The 21,252-nt window shown below is 34.7% G+C and overlaps 1 protein-coding gene across 17 annotated transcripts in view; it reads left to right on the top strand.

Moving 5' to 3' along the window:
• ADAM22 (ADAM metallopeptidase domain 22) overlaps nt 1–21,252 on the top strand; it is a gene marked incomplete at its 3' end in the record, with an annotated part of 216,953 nt that overhangs the window by 139,245 nt on the left and 56,456 nt on the right. For 16 of the 17 annotated variants that reach the window (XM_079151665.1, XM_079151666.1, XM_079151667.1 and 13 more), the window contains exons 8-15: nt 4,310–4,380; nt 7,859–7,933; nt 9,798–9,869; nt 10,846–11,012; nt 12,308–12,392; nt 13,375–13,465; nt 14,934–14,985; nt 19,989–20,088. In XM_079151665.1, coding sequence (XP_079007791.1) covers nt 4,310–4,380; nt 7,859–7,933; nt 9,798–9,869; nt 10,846–11,012; nt 12,308–12,392; nt 13,375–13,465; nt 14,934–14,985; nt 19,989–20,088 — 713 coding nt within the window. Of the gene's footprint in view, nt 1–4,309; nt 4,381–7,858; nt 7,934–9,797; nt 9,870–10,845; nt 11,013–12,307; nt 12,424–13,374; nt 13,466–14,933; nt 14,986–19,988; nt 20,089–21,252 lie in introns of those variants that run through there. The other variant, XR_013765860.1, reaches the window with a different exon arrangement.

The following is a 21,252-nucleotide window of genomic DNA, read 5'->3' as shown; positions in this document are numbered from 1 at the left end:
GTCACTTAGAAGTTTATAATGCCTCTTCATTGGAAAATGAAATAAGTGTTTTCTAGTAACCTTCCTCTGAAATAAGTTTGTAACTCTTTGGCCACCTATAGTTAGTTCCCCTAAAAAATAAATGAGTTCTTTTCCCCTCTCACTTATAGTCAAAAGGATATAAGATCCTATTTCACAAAATTCACTGTTTTGAAAAATTCACAAATGAACACACAGATGCTTTGATTTTACACAAACTCTTTAGACTATTCCTTCAGTGACCTTTATGCCCACTACGAACAGAAAGTAAATCATGATTAGCTGTATGAGAATAGATCTACAATTTAATAGGTATTACTGGAAGCAATCATCATTAATTTTTAAAGTAATAAGAAAAGATTCCTTCTGAAGACTTGATTATAGACTTGCTATGGCACAGACTTAGAGTTTTTTAAAAATATTGTTCACGATTCTTTTTTAGAAGAAACTTTGAAGGTGACTTTGCAGTTTTGCTGCTGTAATTGATTTTTAGATTTATTATTTGAAAATGCAAGTCTATCTCATTCAGTTTCTAGTTTCTTTTCTCATCAGAGATTAGCACTGTGAATTTTAAAAGTGGTCTTTCAAGATTACTTATAATTTACATGGTAAATTGAAAAAAATGACATAAATTAATGTCAAAACTGTGATTTTTTTGTGAAATAAGCTCTATTATGTTTACGAGCTTTTGTGTTGTTTCTAGTTTTTAGCTATTATAAATAAGCAACTGTGACCATTCTTGTACAAGTCTTTTTTGTAGACATGTTTTATTTTTTTTCCTAGAAAATACCTGGGAATGACATTGCTAGGTCATAAGATGTAGGTGTAACTGTGTAACAGTGTTTTCAGTTTTTAGCATGTATCATAAATGTGTGGAGGGCTGGGTAGACACAGACTGCAGGACTCACCTTGAGAGTTTTCAATTCAGTATGTTTTGGGTAGGTTTTGAGAATTTACATTTCAGGTGAAGCCCCCAGTTGATGCTGATTTTGTTGATCCTGGGATCCTACTTTGGGAACTACTGTTCTATGAGCAATTGCTAAACCTTTTTCAAAAGTGGTTGTGCCGTTTTATGCTCATATCAGCACTGTATGAGAGTTCTAATTGCTCCATATCTTGACCAACATTGTGCTGTTGTTGTTTACTTTGTAGCCATTCTGGTGTGTGTAGTGGTATCTCACATTACTTGAATTTGCATTTTTCAGTGTAGTGGGGGTCTGGTCACATGTATATTCTTACTAGACATTAATAAGAATATTTGTCTTTTTATTGTTGGATTGTAGGAGTACTTAAAAATTCTCCACTTGGTCTTAATCAAAAGACCAATAAGTACGTACATATTCTGGATATAAGGCCTTTGTCAGATTTATTTATGACTGTATTTTCCTAGTCTATAGCTTGTTCATTCACTTTCCTAATAGTGTTTTTTCATGAGCAGAAGTTTTGATTTTGATGAAACCCATCATCATTTTTATGATTATTGCTCTATTCTACAAAATTTTCTTCTGTCCTCAAATTTTCAAGATATTTTCCAACATTTTCTTCTAAAAACTGTATAGTTTCATTTTTATATTCAGATCTGTGATCTTCTTCAAATTACTTTTTGTCCATGGTGAAAATAGGATTTGAGGTTTTGTTTTCTTTTGTTTTTCACATGAAATCTGATTATTCTAACACTATTTGTTGAAAAGAATTTCTTGTCTTCATTGATTTGAATTGCTTTAACATTTTTGTCAACCACTTAATATGAGTCTTTTCCTCGACTCTGTTCTATTTGGTTGCCCGTACTACACTTCCTTCTTACTATGACTTTATAGTGTATTTTGAAATCATGTAGCATACATCTGCAATTTTCTTCTTTTCAAATGTGTTTTGGGGCTTTTCTATGTTCTTTGCATTTGTATTCCAATTTTAGAACCAACTTCTCAATTTCTGTAACTCCTCTGGAATTCTTATTTAAATTATATTTAATATATAGATTAATTGTGGAAAAATAGACATCTTATCAGAATTGAGTCATCTAATCCATGGTCATAGGAGATCTCATGTTTTTAGGACATTAGCTGAGGGGATGTGGCTCAGTGGTGGAACACATGCTTAGCATGCCTGAGATCCAGTGTTCAATCCCCAGCACCAAAATGAAACAGTTCAAAACACAAACTCTCAGCCCCACCCAGATCTTCTGACTCAATAAAAAAAATAATAATTTAGAACATTTTGTGTGTGTGTGTGGCGGGGGGACCAGGGATTGAACTCAGAGGGGCTTAACCACTGAGTCACATCTCCAGCTCTTTTTTATTCTTTGAGACAGGTATAAGAGTTGTTTAGGGCCTTGCTAAATTTCAGAGGCTGTCTTTGAACTTGTGATTCTCCTGCCTCAGCCTCCTGTGTCGTTGGGATTCCAGGTGTGTTCCTCCACTCCAGCCTAGGACTTCTGGAATTTCTCTTAGTTTTGGTCTTTTAGTACAGAGGTTGTATTAGTTATCTGTTGCTATGTGACAAATTACTCTAAAACTTAGTGTCTTTAAGCAATAAATTACATTTATTATCTCACCATTTCTGAGAGTTATGATCTAAATGTGGTTTAGTGAGTGCCCCTGGCCCACAATCTTTCATGGTTTATAGTGTAACTGTTAATTGGGGCAACAATTAGTTATGAAGTTTCACCTGGGAAGGATTCACTCCTAAGTTCAGTCATATGGTTTTTGGTAGGAATATTGCATCTTTTTGAGGAATCGATCATTTTATTATTATGAAATATTGCTGGTTCTTCCTGATAATATTTATTGCCCTAAAATTATGTGATTTAATATTAATATTTCTAGCACAGCTATCCTGTGATTAAAGTATGCAAAGCATATCTTATTCAGTACTTTACATTAAAAGTGTCCCTCCTATATTCAACATGTAGCTAGCTAGGCTTTGCATTTTAAAACAATACAGTTTGATAATCTGAACCACTCAGCTGTAACATTTGGTCTCTTTGCACTTAGTGTAAGTATTGATTATGATTTGGTTTAATTCTGCTGCCTTGTTTTTCTGTATCTTAGTTCATTGTGAAAGCACTTATTCCTCACCAAATTTCTTATATACCCTACCCTGGCTAACATCTTCATAAGCAGCATGATGGGAGATTATTTGAAAATGAACTGATAATATCCAAAATCCTGATCTTCTTACTCTGATTTCATTATTCATCTTTTCTGTCTCGGATTTCTGCAACCACGATTATCCTTCCCTTTTGATGGGATTGCTTTGCTACCTCATGAATATAAAAAATTTCAGAAAAAAATCAGAAATCAATTTCATTACTTATTATCTACAAATTCAGTAAAGGTAATGAGAAAGAAATCTAGATAAAGTCACTTAAATGAATCTTGGTCACAACTTTAGATAAAAAGATCTTTCATAATTCTTTTGATAAAATTGTGATTTTTTAAAAAAATAAATACAATTACTCATTCATAGGATCAGAAAAAACATATTATGTTTGGGGACAGTGTTGTGATTTCAGAGAACTTTTCAGTTTGTACAGACAGTACCCAAGAGTCATGATAATGAGTTACCTGTACTGTTTTAATAGCATTCCTCCCATTAGACACTCTACATCAGACTGCTACATGTTGTTCAGTCAACCATCAATGTTTTAGTAAATCTGTACCACAGGAGATGATTGCACTTTTCTATTACTTTGTAGGAAATTCTCCTTTATAAATAACCTAATGTTATATTCAGAGATGAATTTATGTCCATCAATAATTGATGTCTAATTCTGACCTGCAAGTTAGGAGAGGTTCAGATTTTCATATTTACTCCAAGGGCAAACAAAGCCTGGGTGAAAGAATGTGAATGAATTGGAAAAAATTGAAACCTTGGTGACCTATCATCATTTTTAAATAATCCATGAAATTATGAATGTGTGATTATTTATTCTATTTGCTTCTTACTGTTTTTCTTCTTTATTTTGCTTTCTCTAGAATGGTAGTTTCAGAAGTGAAGGTCAAGTTGGCTGTTTGAAGATTCTTGATAAAGAATATGATGGCACTTATAGGAGAAATAGAAAAAATTATAAAAAAATATAAATTAGAATAGGAATGATGTTTGAGATTTTGTGAATTGTATTTTTTACTATATATGTATTTAGAACTAATATAACAATTAGTTTAGTGCACCACATAATCATTAAATGCAACATTAAAATTCATAAGGAGAAGCAAGAGAAACTTTGCTCTGTATTAAAGAAATTTAACAAATGTGCTGTTAAATTTAACTTACTTTTATTTCCTTTTAGAATTCCAACAAGTAAACATCACTCCACCAAAATTTATTTTGAAACCAAGACCAAAAAGGAGTAAACGGCAGGTATGTATTCATAGGCATATGTCATGATATTTTAAAACTATCATTTCAATCTGCATTTGGTCTTTGTGAGAGGACAAGTACTAGTTCAGGTATTTTTCATTGTGAGGTAGGCAGTATAGCCGACAGATGCGTAGGAGGAGTCAAAACGGATCATGGTATTGTATAGTTTCAAAGGGGATTCAAAATGTGGTGATAATGTAGTTCTTCATCAGGTAAATGAGCTACAAGGTCCTGGCTGGCAACAACACAGGTTCTTTCTAACATGGGCCTCTTCCCTGCCCAGATGTGCACCACATCATGCAAGCTACTTCTGTGGTATTCTTGTATTTATGCCTTTGAAGATAATCCCATAAGAGTGAACCTATCAGGTTCTGAAGCCACAAAGCCCTTTTTTCTCTGTTGAGCTACTTTGGATCCAGGATTAGGACATAAGCTTTATGATTGCTTAACCAGATCTTAGACCGAGTAATATAATAACAGTTCATACAGTGCTTTAAACTGCATGAAGTAGGTACTATTATTCCCCTTTCACAGAAAAAGAAAAAAAAAAAAAATGATGGCTATGACGTGTAAAAATGACCCAGAATCACAGAGTTGGTAAATGATTTAGACAAAATAAGAACTCTGACCATCAGAATCAAGATATCCACACACTGTGGGGGTGGTGGAGTGTGAATGTGTATATGTATGTGACATAAAACAGCACAAGGTAAAGGAAATAGAGACCTATTAAGCAAGTTGAAGAAACCAATTATCTTCCTTTTATTCTTCTATAATAAGTTATGTATATAGACAGATTCTTATGTGTCGCTCTTTGTGGTTCCAAAATCCGTGGATATTTGTCACCGCCTGCAGCAACAACTTGCACAGGTCTTATGGGTGGTGGACTGGAAACTGAGCTACTTCTATCTTTCTCTTTAGTGCACTGCTTTCTTGCTTGTTTGTTTATAGAGGATAGAGGAAATGAGGTTTACTTGCTTTGAGAGGAGAGAGAGAGAGACTTTGCTTATCAGAGAGAAAGAGACTTTGAGAGAAAGGCAGGCTTTGCTTAGAGCTTAGAGGAAGAGACTTGCTACACCTTAAAGTCCTGCATCCTGTGAACTAAGGGTACGTCCACCCAAGGTGCCCTAGTGATGCGTCTCAGTTCTCTGTTCCGCGATCTGCCTTCCGCCGCTGCCCCTACTCGCTGCTGCTGCGCGTGTTTTTCCTTTCTTCTGGCTGCTGTTGCGTATGTCCCTACTAGCTACTGCAGCGTGTTTTTCCTTCTGGCTGCTGCCCCGCGTGTGTCTTCTTCTACTGCTTTTCTGCTAATGGCTGCTGTGTCTCTGTCTTGCTCCGCCTACGCATATATCACCTCCAGGAGGCGGAGAGCAGGGCCACGCCTCTTAAACAAAGATTAGGCAAGACGCTCCGAGCACATGCAATGTATGTGCTCAAGAACACATGCACATACATTGTGTGTGTGGACGATAAAATCACCTGAGTGTGCTTATGTCAATTAACCTCATCGCTGCCGATGTGATCAGGCGCCATCCCGGCGCCGCCAACGTGGCACAGCCCCCAACACTTATGTATATAACATTTGCTAAATTTCATTGAATATTTTCCATGTGCCTGGCCCTATTGTAATAATTTATAACTGTTGTAACACATTTAATCCTCAAAACATCTTTATGAGGAAGGTGTTATTATTACCCCTATTTCACTGAAAAGCACAATGAAGCACGAGATGCTGAAGAAACTTGTCTAGGTCACCCAGTAGTGAAGTTGGGATTCTGACCTAGGAAGTTTGACCTCACAGAGGTTCACAGAAACACATGCTCTTTGTGCTACCTCTCAGAAACCGTGTGTTCCATGCATTAGTATCACGAGCTTTATATATGTTGTGGAGATAGAGACATATACATCTTGAGGACCAGTTAGATGAAATAATTACCATCAGGATTTAAATTGAAATAGTATTTGTTTTCATGAATTATGAATTGAGAGTATACAGTACTGTTCTTTAAGAATGTACCTTAAAGTTCTTCATAAACATCTAATATCTAGTCATTTGCTAAGTTAATAAACCTTTGATTTCTCTTATGGACCCATGAAGTTAAGGTGCTATCAAACTGTATAGCCAGTGTGGCAACTCTGTAACATAAAGAAATGTTGGGTCTTGTTGGTAAGTCTACTGTATTAACTAGTAAACCACATAGTTAGCAAATCAAAAATCCTATCATCCTGATAATCCATTTGCAAAAAGACTTGTCTTACTCTTTGGTTTCCAAACTCAGAAATAAATCTGTTATTCCTAGTGAATCTGGTGTTATAAGAGATTTCATAGCCAGGCTTGGGGGCACATGCCTATAATCCCAGAGGCTTGGGAGGCTGAGGCAGGAGTATCGAAAGTTCAAATCCAGCCTCAGCAAAAGCAATGTGCTAAGCAACTCAGTGAGACCCTGTCTCTAAATAATATACAAAATAGAGCTGGGGATGTGGTCAAGTGCCCCTGAGTTCAATCCCCGGTGTCCCACCCCCACAAAAAAGAGATTTCTTAAAATGACTTTATGTTTCGATATCCATTTAGCAAGAGATGAAATCCATGTGGCAGCATATTTTTAGTTTGTTTTAGATGTAGCACTCAAAACAAACATACATGTATTGATTTAGGTTTGATTATATGTCCTCATCACAAAAATGGCCCTTAGCCAAATGAACAACAACAACAAAAATGTGTTGAAAAAAATGGGTATTAAACCATGGCATAAGGGAAAAAGTTAATTTTCTAGGTCTCATTAAAGATTTTGTTACGGTTGAACTGCCAAGGGAATGTCCATCTTAGTGGCTCTTCCCTGTACTATTCATTGATCATGATTTTTGAAAGGAGAGAAAATTTGTTGTTGAGCAGAGAGATCCTGCTGTAATAGATAACCCAAGACTGCTCAAGAACTCTGCAAGCTATCCTGAGAAAATCCCTGTATCATTTGGGGGATCCTTTGAACCATATAGGAGAGAGAGGCATGTCTCAGTCCCAGACTTGGAGATTATAGAATAAAGTAAATTATATCAAGAGGAATGCTCTTCATATGTTGCTGTTTCCATGATGTTCTGTTAATTGAAAATAACTTGATATAGAAGAGAGTGAAGTAAGTGGAAGCATAAACTATAAAATAGGTTCATATTAATTTTATATGCATAAATATTTCTAGAAGAAGCTGGTAACTCCTAGTACTGATTGTGGGAGAAAGTAGGAACTGGGTGATGGGGAAGTTTTATGCTAGGTCTTTTTATACTTTGTTGACTTTTTGAGTCATGTAAACGTATTATTATTACCTACTCAAAAACTAAGAAAATTGATGAAAATTTTTTTTAAAAAAGGCTAAAGGCATAAAAAGGAAGTTTTTGTTCTGTTGATTTCTTCTGTATTTCCTAGTTTTTCAAAACTAAGTTTAAAAGGGCTTCCTTGGATATTGTTTCCTTTACTGCATTGCAGCTTCTTCGATATCCTCGTAATGTAGAAGAGGAAACCAAATACATCGAATTGATGATTGTGAATGATCATCTCATGGTAAGATCTGCTTTTGTTTATTTTTAACTTGTCCATGCTTTGGGTAAAACTGGGGGGTGCAAAAGTTTGTTTAAGAGAAAGTTTAAAAAACCTATCAAGTTGTAACCCTAGAGGGTCTTTTGTTTTAGAATTTATTTTATTTCTTATTTTTATTGGTGCATTATAATTATACATGGTAGTGGGATTTATTATGACACTTTTGTGCTTGCACATAATAGAAGTTGATCAGTCTCATTCCCCAGTTCCTTCCCTTTCTCTCCCTTCTGCCCTTCTGATCAACTTGCTGTACTCGACAGATTTTACTTCTATTAGTATTATAATTATTTTAATTAATGCATTATACTTACATATAAGTGAATTCATGGTGTTGTGTTTGTACATGGACACAGCATAGTTTGGTGGATTTCATTCCCCATAACTTCTCCATACCCTCTCCACCTCTCTTCCTCTTGATCTCCTTCCTCTACTCCATTGGTCCTGGAGATTTTAGCCTAACCAAACATTTGTTAACTAGCAGTCACCCACAAGTGGAAAATGCTCTCAGGTATAAGTAACTAGCAATAATTTTTGAGGTTATAAAAATATTTCTGTCACCCACAATGTCATCTTTTTGAATTTGCTTGATTAATATAGGTACTGATATTTGAATCTCTAAAGTGACAAGTAAAGTAAGTGAGGCATCAATTGTGACATTTTAGTTTGCAGTATACAACTTTTTCATAATAAAAGAAAATTAATTTTTCTGTATCTGCCTTGCGATGCAGAAAAATCACATGGAGAAAGCACACATAGAGAGCCTGAGTAATCTGGCACTGGGAACTTGGCAAAGCCTCCTTCTTGTTGAGTCACATTATTTCAGTATGTGTATTTAATTAATGAGCATATTGCAATATGGTGGCATTCTTAGCATAGCAGTAAATTGTAATGCTGATTTTCCATGGAAATAGTTCTAAACAACAAATATTCAAAGTTGAATTTTACCTCATTTCAGGTACAAGTCAATTTTAATTTACTTTGAGGGAAAATTGGAGTTATATATGATTATATAAATATTAACATTCTTCTTTATTATTGTTGCTAAAAATAGTAAAATAATCCCGATTGAGTAATGTTCCCTTATTCAGGCTAGGTCTGTTTTCTTTCAACATATTTGAATTCAGCGAATGTTACTCCTCCCTCGGATTTTTATAAAGTAAGAATGAACTGCAAGATCATGCAATCTGAACATTTTAGATAGTTACAAATTCAGGTATCTGTGAACTGATACTACAAGTGACCCAGGCATAAGCAGCAGGGAGGGGTGAGAGGGTAGCCATTGCTATGTGTGAGGGGACAGTTATCACCATGTGGGATTCATTAAATGAAGCCAAAAATCAGGTTTTACATGATATTTCCTGATTTTTAAAACATGATTGGGGGCAAAGGAAATATATATGTAATCTACTAGTATGTAAGCCATGTTCTTGAAGCCTTTATCTTAGGGCGTTCTTCTTACTAAAAAAGTCTCGTAGAACTTGTAAATTTTCATACTTGCAGCAGAGTTCACATCACTTTTTGTAGCCATATCCCTACTTAATTTGTAGATGGCTCTCATCTGTTTTTTGGAATAACAGTCCTGGTGGGGGGTAAAACCTGTGAAATGGATGCGGTGAGTAAATTTTTTACTTTCTCGTGGATGCGTAAATCGAGTTCTCAAGCTTTTAAGAGATTGGTTTCAGGTTACAGGGCAGATAAAGAACTAGGTCTCAGCTCTGACATTTGTTCCAGGAAGTCTTAGGGATCTTCTGTTACACCTTGTTTTCTCTGCAGAGGTGATTACTTCCGATGACTTTGAAAGCCTATCACATTTTTCTTTTGTTTTCAGTTTAAAAAGCATCGCCTTTCTGTTGTGCATACTAACACCTATGCGAAATCTGTGGTGAACATGGCAGATTTAGTAAGTATCAGCATGATTTGCTCATACAGGATTGCTCATAGAAGGGATAATATGGCTCTCACCTTTTCACTGCTCTTAGCCAAGGTGTCCTGAAAGTCCCTGGTAACCTGGCAGTGGAATTTATTGACTTTGATCTCTTTTTGGAAAGAGGAAGTAGTCAAAATTGCCCACAGATAGACCTGAAATTCCGTCCTGTGTTTTTCACTCTGTGAAAGGCAAAGGATGAGTCATAGTCCCAGCAAAGAGGCTGGGTACTTCTCTCTATGGAGAAACTGGGCACTTTTCTTTCTTTTCTTGGTGGGGGTAGGGGAGTGGGGAGTGGAACAGGGACCAAGTTTCATCATGTTGCCCAGGCTGGAATTCCTGGTCCCAAGTGACAATTCCACCCTCAGCTTTGAGTGCTGAGCCCACAGGAGCTTCCCCCTAGCAGAGTTCCAGTTGTGCCTTTTCAGTGGTATCTGGTGCTGTGGTGCTAAGGCCGCTGAGTCGGTTCACAGTACCTCCTTCCACATCATCCTGTGACAAGGCAGTGCCAGAGCCAGTACCTCCTCACAGGTTTAGACAAGGCCAGTCTGGTTGTTTGAAATTACTTCCTTGGAGTATCTGCATTGTTCTGTGTTTTTTTTTTTTTTTTTTTTTTTGCTAGGGGAACTCAAGAATGCATACATTCTCTTGTTTAGGTTGCCAAAAACTAGACTCAGGGGGAACCTTGAAATGGATGCAAGGATTTGTCAGAAAGGGATTTTACATTTATTAAAAACTTTGTACTTGGGTACTACTGGTAAATAATTCAGTTCTCTGTTATTCAAGTGAAATCCTTGCAAATTTGAAGAAAAATTATCAACCTTAAAAATAGTAACATTTTTTTACCTTTAAAACTTGAAGAGTTTTTATGAAAGAACTCTGTAATCCTGTTCATAAACCATTTGATTTTACTGCATGTATAGCTGGTGTGTTCATTTTGTTAATATACTAGATATATAAAGACCAACTTAAGACAAGGATAGTATTGGTTGCCATGGAAACCTGGGCGGCTGACAACAAGTTTGCCATATCTGAAAATCCATTGATCACCCTACGTGAGTTTATGAAATACAGAAGGGATTTTATCAAAGAGAAAAGTGATGCAGTTCATCTTTTTTCGTACGTAACTTTTGTAATCATTTCTTGCTTTTTTATGGTTCCACGTTAAATGCTGTATTACTTGTGACTGAGATGTATTCTTTACAATTAGGACTGACATTTCAGTACACTTGGAAGAAGTTTCAAAGTATAGATTATTTGAATTATTGTGAAAATTTAAGTGATTTGATTTTGAGCTATTATATCACTGCATGTCTGTTTCACAAATGTTAATGTTACTGTTTTTGGTTCTAAGGTAAGAACTAAATTTCTGGAGTTCACTTTTATTTTTTCTCACTTCTATGTTCTTTTTTTGGTAATGTACATATTTGATGTAGTAGCAAAATACATAAAGTAGCATTTTTAAAAAAATTTAAAGTCTGAGCTGTTGAAGACAGAATTGGAAGTAAAAGATATAGTTTTGGGGTAACAAATTTTTACATAATTTCAAATTTAGAGAAAATTTGTAAAATTTGTAAGAATACTACAAGGAAATTACACATGCTTATTACATAGATTCATCAATTATTTATATTTACCCCACTGATTTTGTGATTTTTTTTCTTTCTCCCTTCCTTTCTTCCTTCCTTCCATCCACAATTTTTTTTTTCCCTGAACTTTTTCAGAATAAGTTGGAAATGCTTAACTACTGGCTTTTTTTCCTGAATACTTCAGTGGGTATTATCTAAGAATAAAGACATTCCTTTACCTAACTATAGTAAATTAATAAAACTAGGAAATTTAACATAGGCACAATAGTTTTATATAATCCATAGTCTATATTCAAATTTCACCAAGTGTCTCAATAATTCCTTTATAGCTCATTTTCCCCCATCCACCATCCAGTCCAGTGTCACACGTCATGTTTGATCACAGTATCCCTTTAGCTTCCTTTAATCTGAAAGATTTCCTCAGCCTTTCTCACTTTTGAAAAGTTTAGACCTGGTACTTTATAGACCGTTTCCATTGTGGGAATGTCTGATCTTTTCTCATTGAGATTGAAGTTATGTATTTTTGGCAGTAGTACTATAGCAGTGATTTTGTATCCTTCTCAGAGTATATCATATCAGCAATTCTTTTTCAATAGGTGTTCTTCAGTTGAAGATATTTATTGATCATGTGGGGCAACATCCCTCAGAAACCTTTTTCTTTGGTTCTGTATGTACAGTTTTTGCATTTCTTCCTTACTTCAGGAATATATAACATACAAATTTTGTATGCATTGAGAAAATATAGTATGTAGTGAATTGATAATGAGAGGTACTATGATGTTTGAACTGTGAGCAGTAAGCATTTTTCATTTCCTTTTCTGAAAGGGGAAGTCAATTTGAGAGTAGCCGGAGCGGGGCTGCTTATATTGGTGGGATTTGCTCGTTGCTGAAAGGAGGAGGCGTGAATGAAGTAGGTGTGAACATCTGTACAATACAAAGTGGTATGATGGCTGAAAATGTTTTCCTTGTATTTAAGAGATAATTTCTCAATGTTCCGTGGTAGATTGTTTTATTAGCAGTCAACATGACCAGAGGATAGAATAGGCAAATAATGAATGATAATACCTGTTAATTTTGCTCCCATTCTACTTAGAATAACTTCCAGGTCAAGCAGTTTACAGAATATAAGTACACAGAATTTTTACTGTAACCATTGTTGGAATTAAGACCCTATTTATCACTGAATGCTTTCCCAATGAATTGAGTAATTCCCTGAAGCATTGCCTAACAGCATAATTGAATATTTTCTTTTTTCCTCACTGACAAATTTTAGGAGAAAAAAATAAAGGAGGATTTCCAAAGGGTTGCTTTTACCCCCAGCACACACTAACTTGATGGGAATGATCTAGAAGAAAAATAACTGAAAGTTTGGAAGACTACATATTGAAGAAAAATATCCTCAGTTGTTCTTAAATTTATTTAGGCCAGAGCTCATCGCTACTTCCTGATAATATGTTTGTTTTCTAAAACTATTTTCTATTCTGGGGGAAGGGAACTTCAGGTGTCAAGTGGACACTTAAAAACAAATAAGTTCCAAATAATTTTTATACATTTATTTTTTATTTTATGTTATTCAAAAAACTGACTTGATCATATGCAAATACTAAATTTTTCAATAACATTACTGGATGAAATTTGTACTGAGATAAAGTTTCCAAAGTCAAGAGTTGATGATTCTCAGACTTCTGCTCTTTCCTATGAGATTTAATCTAACAAGGATTTATTTCTTGCTCTTTCTTCCCTAATGTACATTCAGTACTAGGTACAAGGTGTTTAGCCTCTGCTAAATAAATGCTTTGAAACTATTTTTAATTATATTGTGACATTTTTCTCTGAACCATTTGAAACCAGTTTGTATTTACAAATCTTTTATTTTTGTTTTTGTTTTTCAGTTTGGGAAAACCGATTTAATGGCAGTTACACTTGCCCAGTCATTAGCCCATAATATTGGTATTATCTCAGACAAAAGAAAACTAGCAAGTGGTAAGTTTTAGTACATGTGTGGTTTAGTTATATTTAAAAGACTATTGGTTGCATATTTTATAGAATGAGATTGTTTGATTCAGTTGCTTTATCAAGAGTGTGTGGGTGGTAGTGTAAGAAATAAGCCAGGGCACAAAATATTGTTCTCAAAAGTAGTGCAAGGGTATATTTACATTCTGGATGAAAACCTCTCCCTGTATAATAAACACTTAAAGCCATGTGATAATAAATTCACTGCTAAATTTAACCTAGTGAGCAAAATAAGCTCATTTTGGCATTTGGGATGCTCTAGTGGAGAATGCTAGCCATATAGTTTCAGATATAGTGTTTTGTTATTATTTATTTGAAACAACTCTAAATATGACTGTGGAATTAGAACTTCCTTGTCAGGATCAGACCTTGTGACATGAGTAGTAAAGTACAGACCTTGTAAAATATGTCAGATTTAGCAAGTAGGTAAAGTTACTTCACCATGAATGGTCAAATACTATGTATTTGTTGTAACAATTTGATTATAACTATATTCATTTTATTATTTTAGTAATAAATATTATAACTATGGTGGGGAACTTATAATACTAACTTCTGCCATTTGTAGAGTACTCATTATTTGCCAGATGATTGAAATCCATATTATCTACATCTATACTCAGTTCGCAAGGGAATCCTTCAAGATGCCCATTTTTAGCTCTATTTGACAGGTGAAGTGACTGCATCTTAAAAGGATACTGTGTCCAGGACTACACATATGTTAGATGGAAAACCAAGGTTTTAAACCCAGGAGTTTGTGATTCTGAGGCGTTGCTGCTTAGCCAATATACTGTACTGCCTTTGACCAGAAATCTACCTGCAGAGACTTTTAAAAGTGGGCAAAAAGTTGGATGTGGTAGTATGTGACTATAATTTCAGTGACTTGGGAGGCTAAGGCAGGAGGATCACAAGTTCGAGGCTAACCTCAGCAATTTAGCAAGGCCCTAAGCAACTTACCAGACCCTGTCTCAAAATAAAACATTGAAAGGGCTTGGATATAACTTATTAGTAAAGCACCCTGGGTTCAATCCCTAGTCAAAAAAAAGAAAAAAAAAAAACTTGGATATGAAATGGTAATAATTTCCCTAATAATGATCTGTGAAACTGGGATCCTGATTCCTCAAATTTTCTCACTATCTCATTGTTACTTGCTTTTCTTTCATTTAAGTCATTTTAAACGAATGGTTAGAAAATATGCTCTTTTGTTTAGCTATCAGAAATTTTTAAAGTAAAAACTATATAATCCTGATAGTGTCCAAGTGTATTTTTGTTTGTGTGTATTACATAGAAAACCTCAAGTGTAACAATTAAAAAGCAGACATCACTTTTTAAAAATGTATTTTAAAGTAAAGTGAGGATGATGTTTGCTTTAAAAATAAAAATTACTTGAATGCAGCTGCATTTACTTTATCAAAAGGCATGTGTATTTATTTTTTAGGTGAGTGCAAATGTGAGGACACGTGGTCTGGATGCATAATGGGAGACACGGGGTGAGCCACTTCTATTTGGAAACAGCTCACTTTTCCTTTACCTGTTGTGCTTTTATCTTCTTAGGAATGTTACGTTAAATAAATTAGTGCACGGATTATTACCACAGGAATTTATGAAAAAAACCATTTAAGAAAATAATTGATGTCAGTTAAGTTAGTAAACCTCAGAAACTTTGTTAGCCTTGAATCTAGGCTAGAAGTGTAATGAGAAAAAACTTTGTTCTCAACGCAGTTCCTTTTCTTTCATCTCCTCCAATTCCAGTTTAACAGGTTTTAAGTAAGTAGTGTGCTGATAAGTTCACTCTCAAAAACAAAAACAAACTGGGTGCAGTGGCGAATGCCTGTAATCCCAGCATCTCAGGAGGCTGAAGCAGGAGGATCTAGAGTTCAAAGCCAGCCTCTGCAAAAGGTAGTCTCTAAGCAACTCAGTGAGAACCAGTCTCTAAATAAAGTACAAAATAGGCCTGGGGATGTGACTCAGTGGTTGAGTTCTTTATATATTCTGGAAATTGGTGCTCTACCTGAATTATGAGGAGCAAAGATATTCTCCCACTCTGTAGGCACTCTCTTCACATTGCTGATAGTTTCCTTTGCTGAGAGAAAGCTATTTAGTTTGAATCTATCCCAGTTATTGATTCTTGCTTTTATTTCTTGTGCTATGGGAGTCCTGTTAAGGAAGTCTGATCCTAAGCAACAAGTTGAAGATTTGTACCTACTTTATCTTCTATAAGATGCAGGGTCTCTGGTCTTACTTCAAGGTCCTTGATCCATTGTGAGTTGATTTTTGTGCAGGGTGAGAGATATGAGTTTAGTTTCATTCAGTTGCATATGGATTTCCAGTTTTCCCAGCACCATTTGTTGAAGAGGCTATCTTTTCTCCATTGCATATTTTTGGCATCTTTGTCTAGTATGAGAAAATTATATTTATTTGGGTTTGTGTCCGTGTCTTCTATTCTGTACCATTGATCTTCCTGTCTATTTTGGTGCGAATACCATGCTGTTTTTGTTGCTATTGCTTGGTAGTATAGTTGAAGTTCTGGTATTGCGATACCCCCTGTTTTATTCTTCCTGCTAAGGATTGCTTTAGCTATTCTGGGTTTCTTATTCTTCCAGATGAATTTCATGACTGCTTGCTCTATTTCTGTAAGGTACATCATTGGGATTTTAATTGGAATTGCATTGAATCTGTATAGCACTTTTGGTAGTATGGCCATTTTGACAATATTAATTCTGCCTATCCAAGAACATGGGAGATCTTTCCATCTTCTAAGGTCTTCCTCAGTTTCTTTCTTCAATGTTTTGTAGTTTTCATTGTAGAGATCTTTTACCTCTTTGGTTAAATTGATTCCCAAGTATTTTATTTTTTTTTTTTGAGGCTATTGCAAATGGAGTTGTTTTCCTCATTTCCCTTTCAGCTCTTTCATCGCTTGTGTATAAAAATGCTTTAGATTTATGCGTGTTGATTTTATAGCCTGCTATTTTGCTGAATTCATTGATGAGGTCTAGAAGTTTTCTGGAGGAGTGTTTTGGATCCTCTTAAATATAGAATCATGTCATCAGCAAATAGTGACAGCTTAAGTTCCTCTTTTCCTATTGGTGTCCCTTTAATTTCTTTAGTCTGTCTAATTGCTCTGGCTAGAGTTTCAAGGACAATGTTGAATGGAAGTGGTGAAAGAGGACATCTGTGTGTTGTTTCCGTTTTTAAAGGGAATGGTTTCAGTTTTTCTCCATTAAGAATGTTGTTGGCCATGGGCTTAGCATAAATAGCCTTTACAATGTTCAGGTATGTTCCTACTATCCCTTTTTTTTCTAGTGTTTTGATCATGAAGGGGTGTTGTATTTTGCTGAATGCTTTTTCTGTGTCAATTGAAATAACCATATGATCCTTATCCTTAAGTCTGTTGACATGATGGATTACGTTTATTGATTTACGGATATTAAACCTTTCTTGCATTCAGGAATGAACCCCTGATCGAGGTGCACCATTTTCTTAATATGTTTTTGGATACGGTTTGCCACTATTTTGTTAAGGATCTTTACATCTATATTCATCAAGGATACTGGTCTAAAATTTTCTTTCCTTGATGTGTCTTTGCCTGGTTTGGGTATGAGGGTGATATTAGCTTCATAGAATGAGTTTGGGAGGGTTCCCTCCTTTTCTATTTCCTGGAATACTTTGAGAAGTATTGGAATGAGTTCTTCTTTGAAGGTCTTATAGAACTCGGCTGAGAATCCGTCTGGTCCTGGGCTTTACTTGGATGGTAGTTTTTAATGGCTTCTATTTTATTGCTTGATATTGATCTGTTTAAATTGTGTATGTCCTCCTGGTTCAGTTTGGGAGGAGCATATGTCTCTAGAAATTTGTCAATGTCTTTGGTACTTTCTATTTTGTTAGAATACAGATTTTCAAAGTAGCTTCTCATTATGTTCTGTATCTCAGTGGTGTCTGTCGTGATATTTCCTTTTTCATCACGAATTTTAGTAATTTGAGTTTTCTCTATCCTTCTCTTCGTTAATGTGGCTAAGAGTTTGTCTATTTTCTTTCTGAAAGAACCAACTTTTGTTTTGTCAATTTTTTGAATTGTTTCTTTTGTTTCAATTTCATTGATTTCAACTCTGATTTTAATTATTTCCTGTCTTCTACTACTTTTGCTGTTATTCTGTTCTTCTTTTTCTAGGGCTTTGAGCTGTAATGTTGGGTCATTTAGTTGTTGACTTTTCATTCTTTTCTGGAATGTGCTTCATGCAATGAATTTTCCTCTTAGTACCACTTTCATAGTATCCCAGAGATTTTGATATGTTGTATCGTCGTTCTCATTGACCTCTAAGAATTTTTTATCTCCTCCCTGATGTTTTCTGTTATCCATGTTCCATTCAATAGCATATTATTTAGTCTCCAGGTGTTGGAGTAATTTCTGTTTTATATTTTGTCACTGATTTCTACTCTCAGTCCATTATGATCTGATAGAACACAAGGCAGTATCTCTGTTTTTTTGCATTTCCTAAGGGCTTCTTTGTGGCATAACATAAGGTCTGTTTTCGAGAAGGTTCCATGTGCTGCTGAGAAGAAAGTGAATCTGCTTGTTGATGGATAGAATATTCTATATATATGTCTATTAAGTCTAGGCTATTGATTGTGTTATTGAGTTCTATGGTTTCATTGGTTAATTTTTGTTTGGAAGATCTATCTAGTGGTGTCAGCAGCACATTAAAGTCACCCAGAATTATTGTGTTGTGGTCTATGTGATTACTGAAATTGAGAAGGATTTGTTTGATGTACAGGGACGCACCAGTGTTTGAAAGAAATTTTTAAAATTAAGAATAAAATTGTGTCATGTTAGGAAAAAGCATGGACAGAAATAAAATAGATAACTTATATCCAAGACAGCTTTATTTGGATAGTTTGTCATGAAGTACTTTAAAAAAAAATGAGTTTAGGCTAAATAATCATCATAAATTCCATTGTAATTTATAATTATAAACATTAACCACTGTGCTAGACAGAGGTATGGGTATACATGGACACTGTCCTTGTAGGCTAGCAGGAGAAACTTTATAAAAACCATTCATTATTATTTATTTTTTTCCACTTTGATAAAGATCAGAGTAAAACAGTTTTAGAGAAATACAGAAAATAAAATTCTTATAATTTTTTCTCCAGTGATAACCATGTTGATATTAAAATACTAGTGTATTTTAGCTCAGTATTCTTCTCTTTCCATTTTTATTGTTGTTTTATAAAAAATGGTTCCTTCTGGACATATAACGTTTATTCTTTTTTTTTTTTTTTACTTAGCATTATATGGTCAGCATTTTTCTGAGTCTAACTGTTCTTTATTACTATGATTATTAATCATTTCATGGTATTCTGTTTTGTCCACATATCACAGTTCAGCTAATAGTTCTCTTACTATTGAATATTTGGGTTATTTTTATATTATGTGCTACCACAAACAATGCTACCATAAATATCTTTGTGTGTATATTCTTGTGCAAATTGCTAATTATTTCTTAAGAAAAACTTCTGAAAAGCAGAATTACTAGATCTAACGGTGTGCATGCTCATTTCGACGATTCTTAATGCTTAATACCATATGCATCGTTTCTAACCAAGTTTCTTTTTTCTTCTTACCCTTTATTACTTTTTTTTTTCTCATATACATTTAAGAGAAAAACAATTAGGAACTTGAGGAAAAGTTGCAAGATGAATAACAAAGATACTTTTGAATGAATATTATGTGTCTAGCTAATAGCTGTAACTTACCAACTTTGCCTATCACGTAAGATAAATTGTATTTAAAAGGTAATAAAATTGATAGTTAAAAAATAAAACAGACCTAAAATGTACTCCTGGACAATCCCTTTAATTATAAATTTCCAATCTGTGCCCTCTTACCCTCAATCACCTTAGGGTACATTTCCCATGACAAGAACACCCTCCTATATAACTACAACATAGCCAGTAAAATCATCTCAGTCATCTGAGTCTTAGCCCTCAGACTGGCCTGTATGTCAATAATGTCTTTTACAGTAAAAGGTTCAGAATAGGCATTACATTTACTTTTATGTCTTTTTGGCCTCCTTCAGTCTGCAGTGGTTCCTCAGTCTTTGAGTTTCATGACCTAACACATTCATGGGTTATAGGTCAATTATTTTGTAGAGTTCTCTGTTGTTTGGGTCTGGCCCAGATTTAATATTTAGAACTCATTATGAAATAATTGTTTTCTAACTCTTTAATTTAAACTGTAGGTGCTACTATGTGTGTGTTTCATTTGATTGCATGTGCAAGTAATGAATCATTATTACCATAGTCACCATTAGTGACCAAATGAAGAATTTAGAAATCTACTGATTGAATAAAATTCTTACAGGTTGAATATGAATGGTGTACCTGAGTGGAATTTATTCTTTCATCTTAAAAGAATAATGTATAATTTTAATAATGTTCAATTTTAAGACTAATAAACAAGGGATCCAGGTATTGATTTTCTTCTCTCCCACAGCTATTATCTTCCTAAAAAGTTCACCCAGTGTAACATTGAAGAGTATCATGACTTCCTGAACAGCGGAGGTGGCGCCTGTCTGTTCAACAAGCCTTCCAAGGTAATAATTGTGAGCAGAGATATTAATTATTAATCTTTCTGCAGGGTCATACACACCATTGTTTGGCCTTTAGGTCTATAAAAGAGAACTTTTCACTTTGGTGTATATGTACATATTGTAGATATGTTAAATGTCTGTCTACATTTTCAAAATCAGCTTTAATAATAGGCATTTGGAGCTATTCTGATGGGAATAGCAGAAATGAATGGATTTGTTTGTTTTCTTTATCTTGTTTTGTTTTTTTATTCTAGTTAATTATGCGTGTGTGTGTGTGTGTGTGTGTGTGTGTGTGATGATGGGTGCGTGTACACTTCCATTCTATAATCTGAACACCTCGATGACCTTTTCTTTTTTGTGGTATGGGATTGAATCCAGGGGCACTGTACCACTGAGCTACATTCCTAGCCCTTCTTATTTTTTATTTTGTTTTCTTTCTTTGGATTTTTTTTCAGTACTGAGGATTGAACCCATAGCATTGTATATGCTAGGAAAACACTTTACACTTTACCCAAACCCTTTTATTTTTTATTTTGAGAAAGGGTCTCACTTAGTTGCTAAGGCTGGTCTTGAACTTGTGATCCTCTTGCCTCAGTGTCCTGACTTGCAGGGATTACCTAACACCTTTAATTAACTTTTGAATGAATATTATGACAGCTAATAGCTGTCACCAACTTTCCCTATCACATAGGATAAATTGTATTCAAAAGGTAATAAAATTGATAAAGAGTTAAGAAATAAAACAGACCTAAAATGTAGTCCAAAAATTGCTTTAACATCTGGGGCAAATTATTATTGCTGTTCTCTGCAAAGCTATGTTAATAGTAGGAGCTGTATTTTATATTGAATAGTTCAGTGGGTATATTAACTTTTGGGATACTTTTCTTGTTGTTTATGAAATAACTTGGAGAAGAAGATGGATCCTCAGAACACTTTTGGACAGCTGATTAATTAGATGAACAGTTAATATTATTATTCCTGTTTAAAATAGTAAAGTCTCTGAGATGTTAAGTAGTTGGACCAAGATTTTATTTCGTTTTATTTTGGTCCTGGGAATTGAACCCAGGGCCTCATACATGCCAGGCATGTGGGCTACCACTGAGCTATACTCTAGCCATGTGCTAAGATTTTAATACAGATGTTCAGACTCCAAATTCCTTGCTTCCT

This window comes from Sciurus vulgaris (assembly GCF_902686455.1).
Source record: "Sciurus vulgaris genome assembly, chromosome: 8".
In the NCBI taxonomy this organism is placed as follows: Eukaryota; Metazoa; Chordata; class Mammalia; order Rodentia; family Sciuridae; genus Sciurus; species Sciurus vulgaris.
This window is presented reverse-complemented; position numbering and strand designations above follow the sequence as displayed.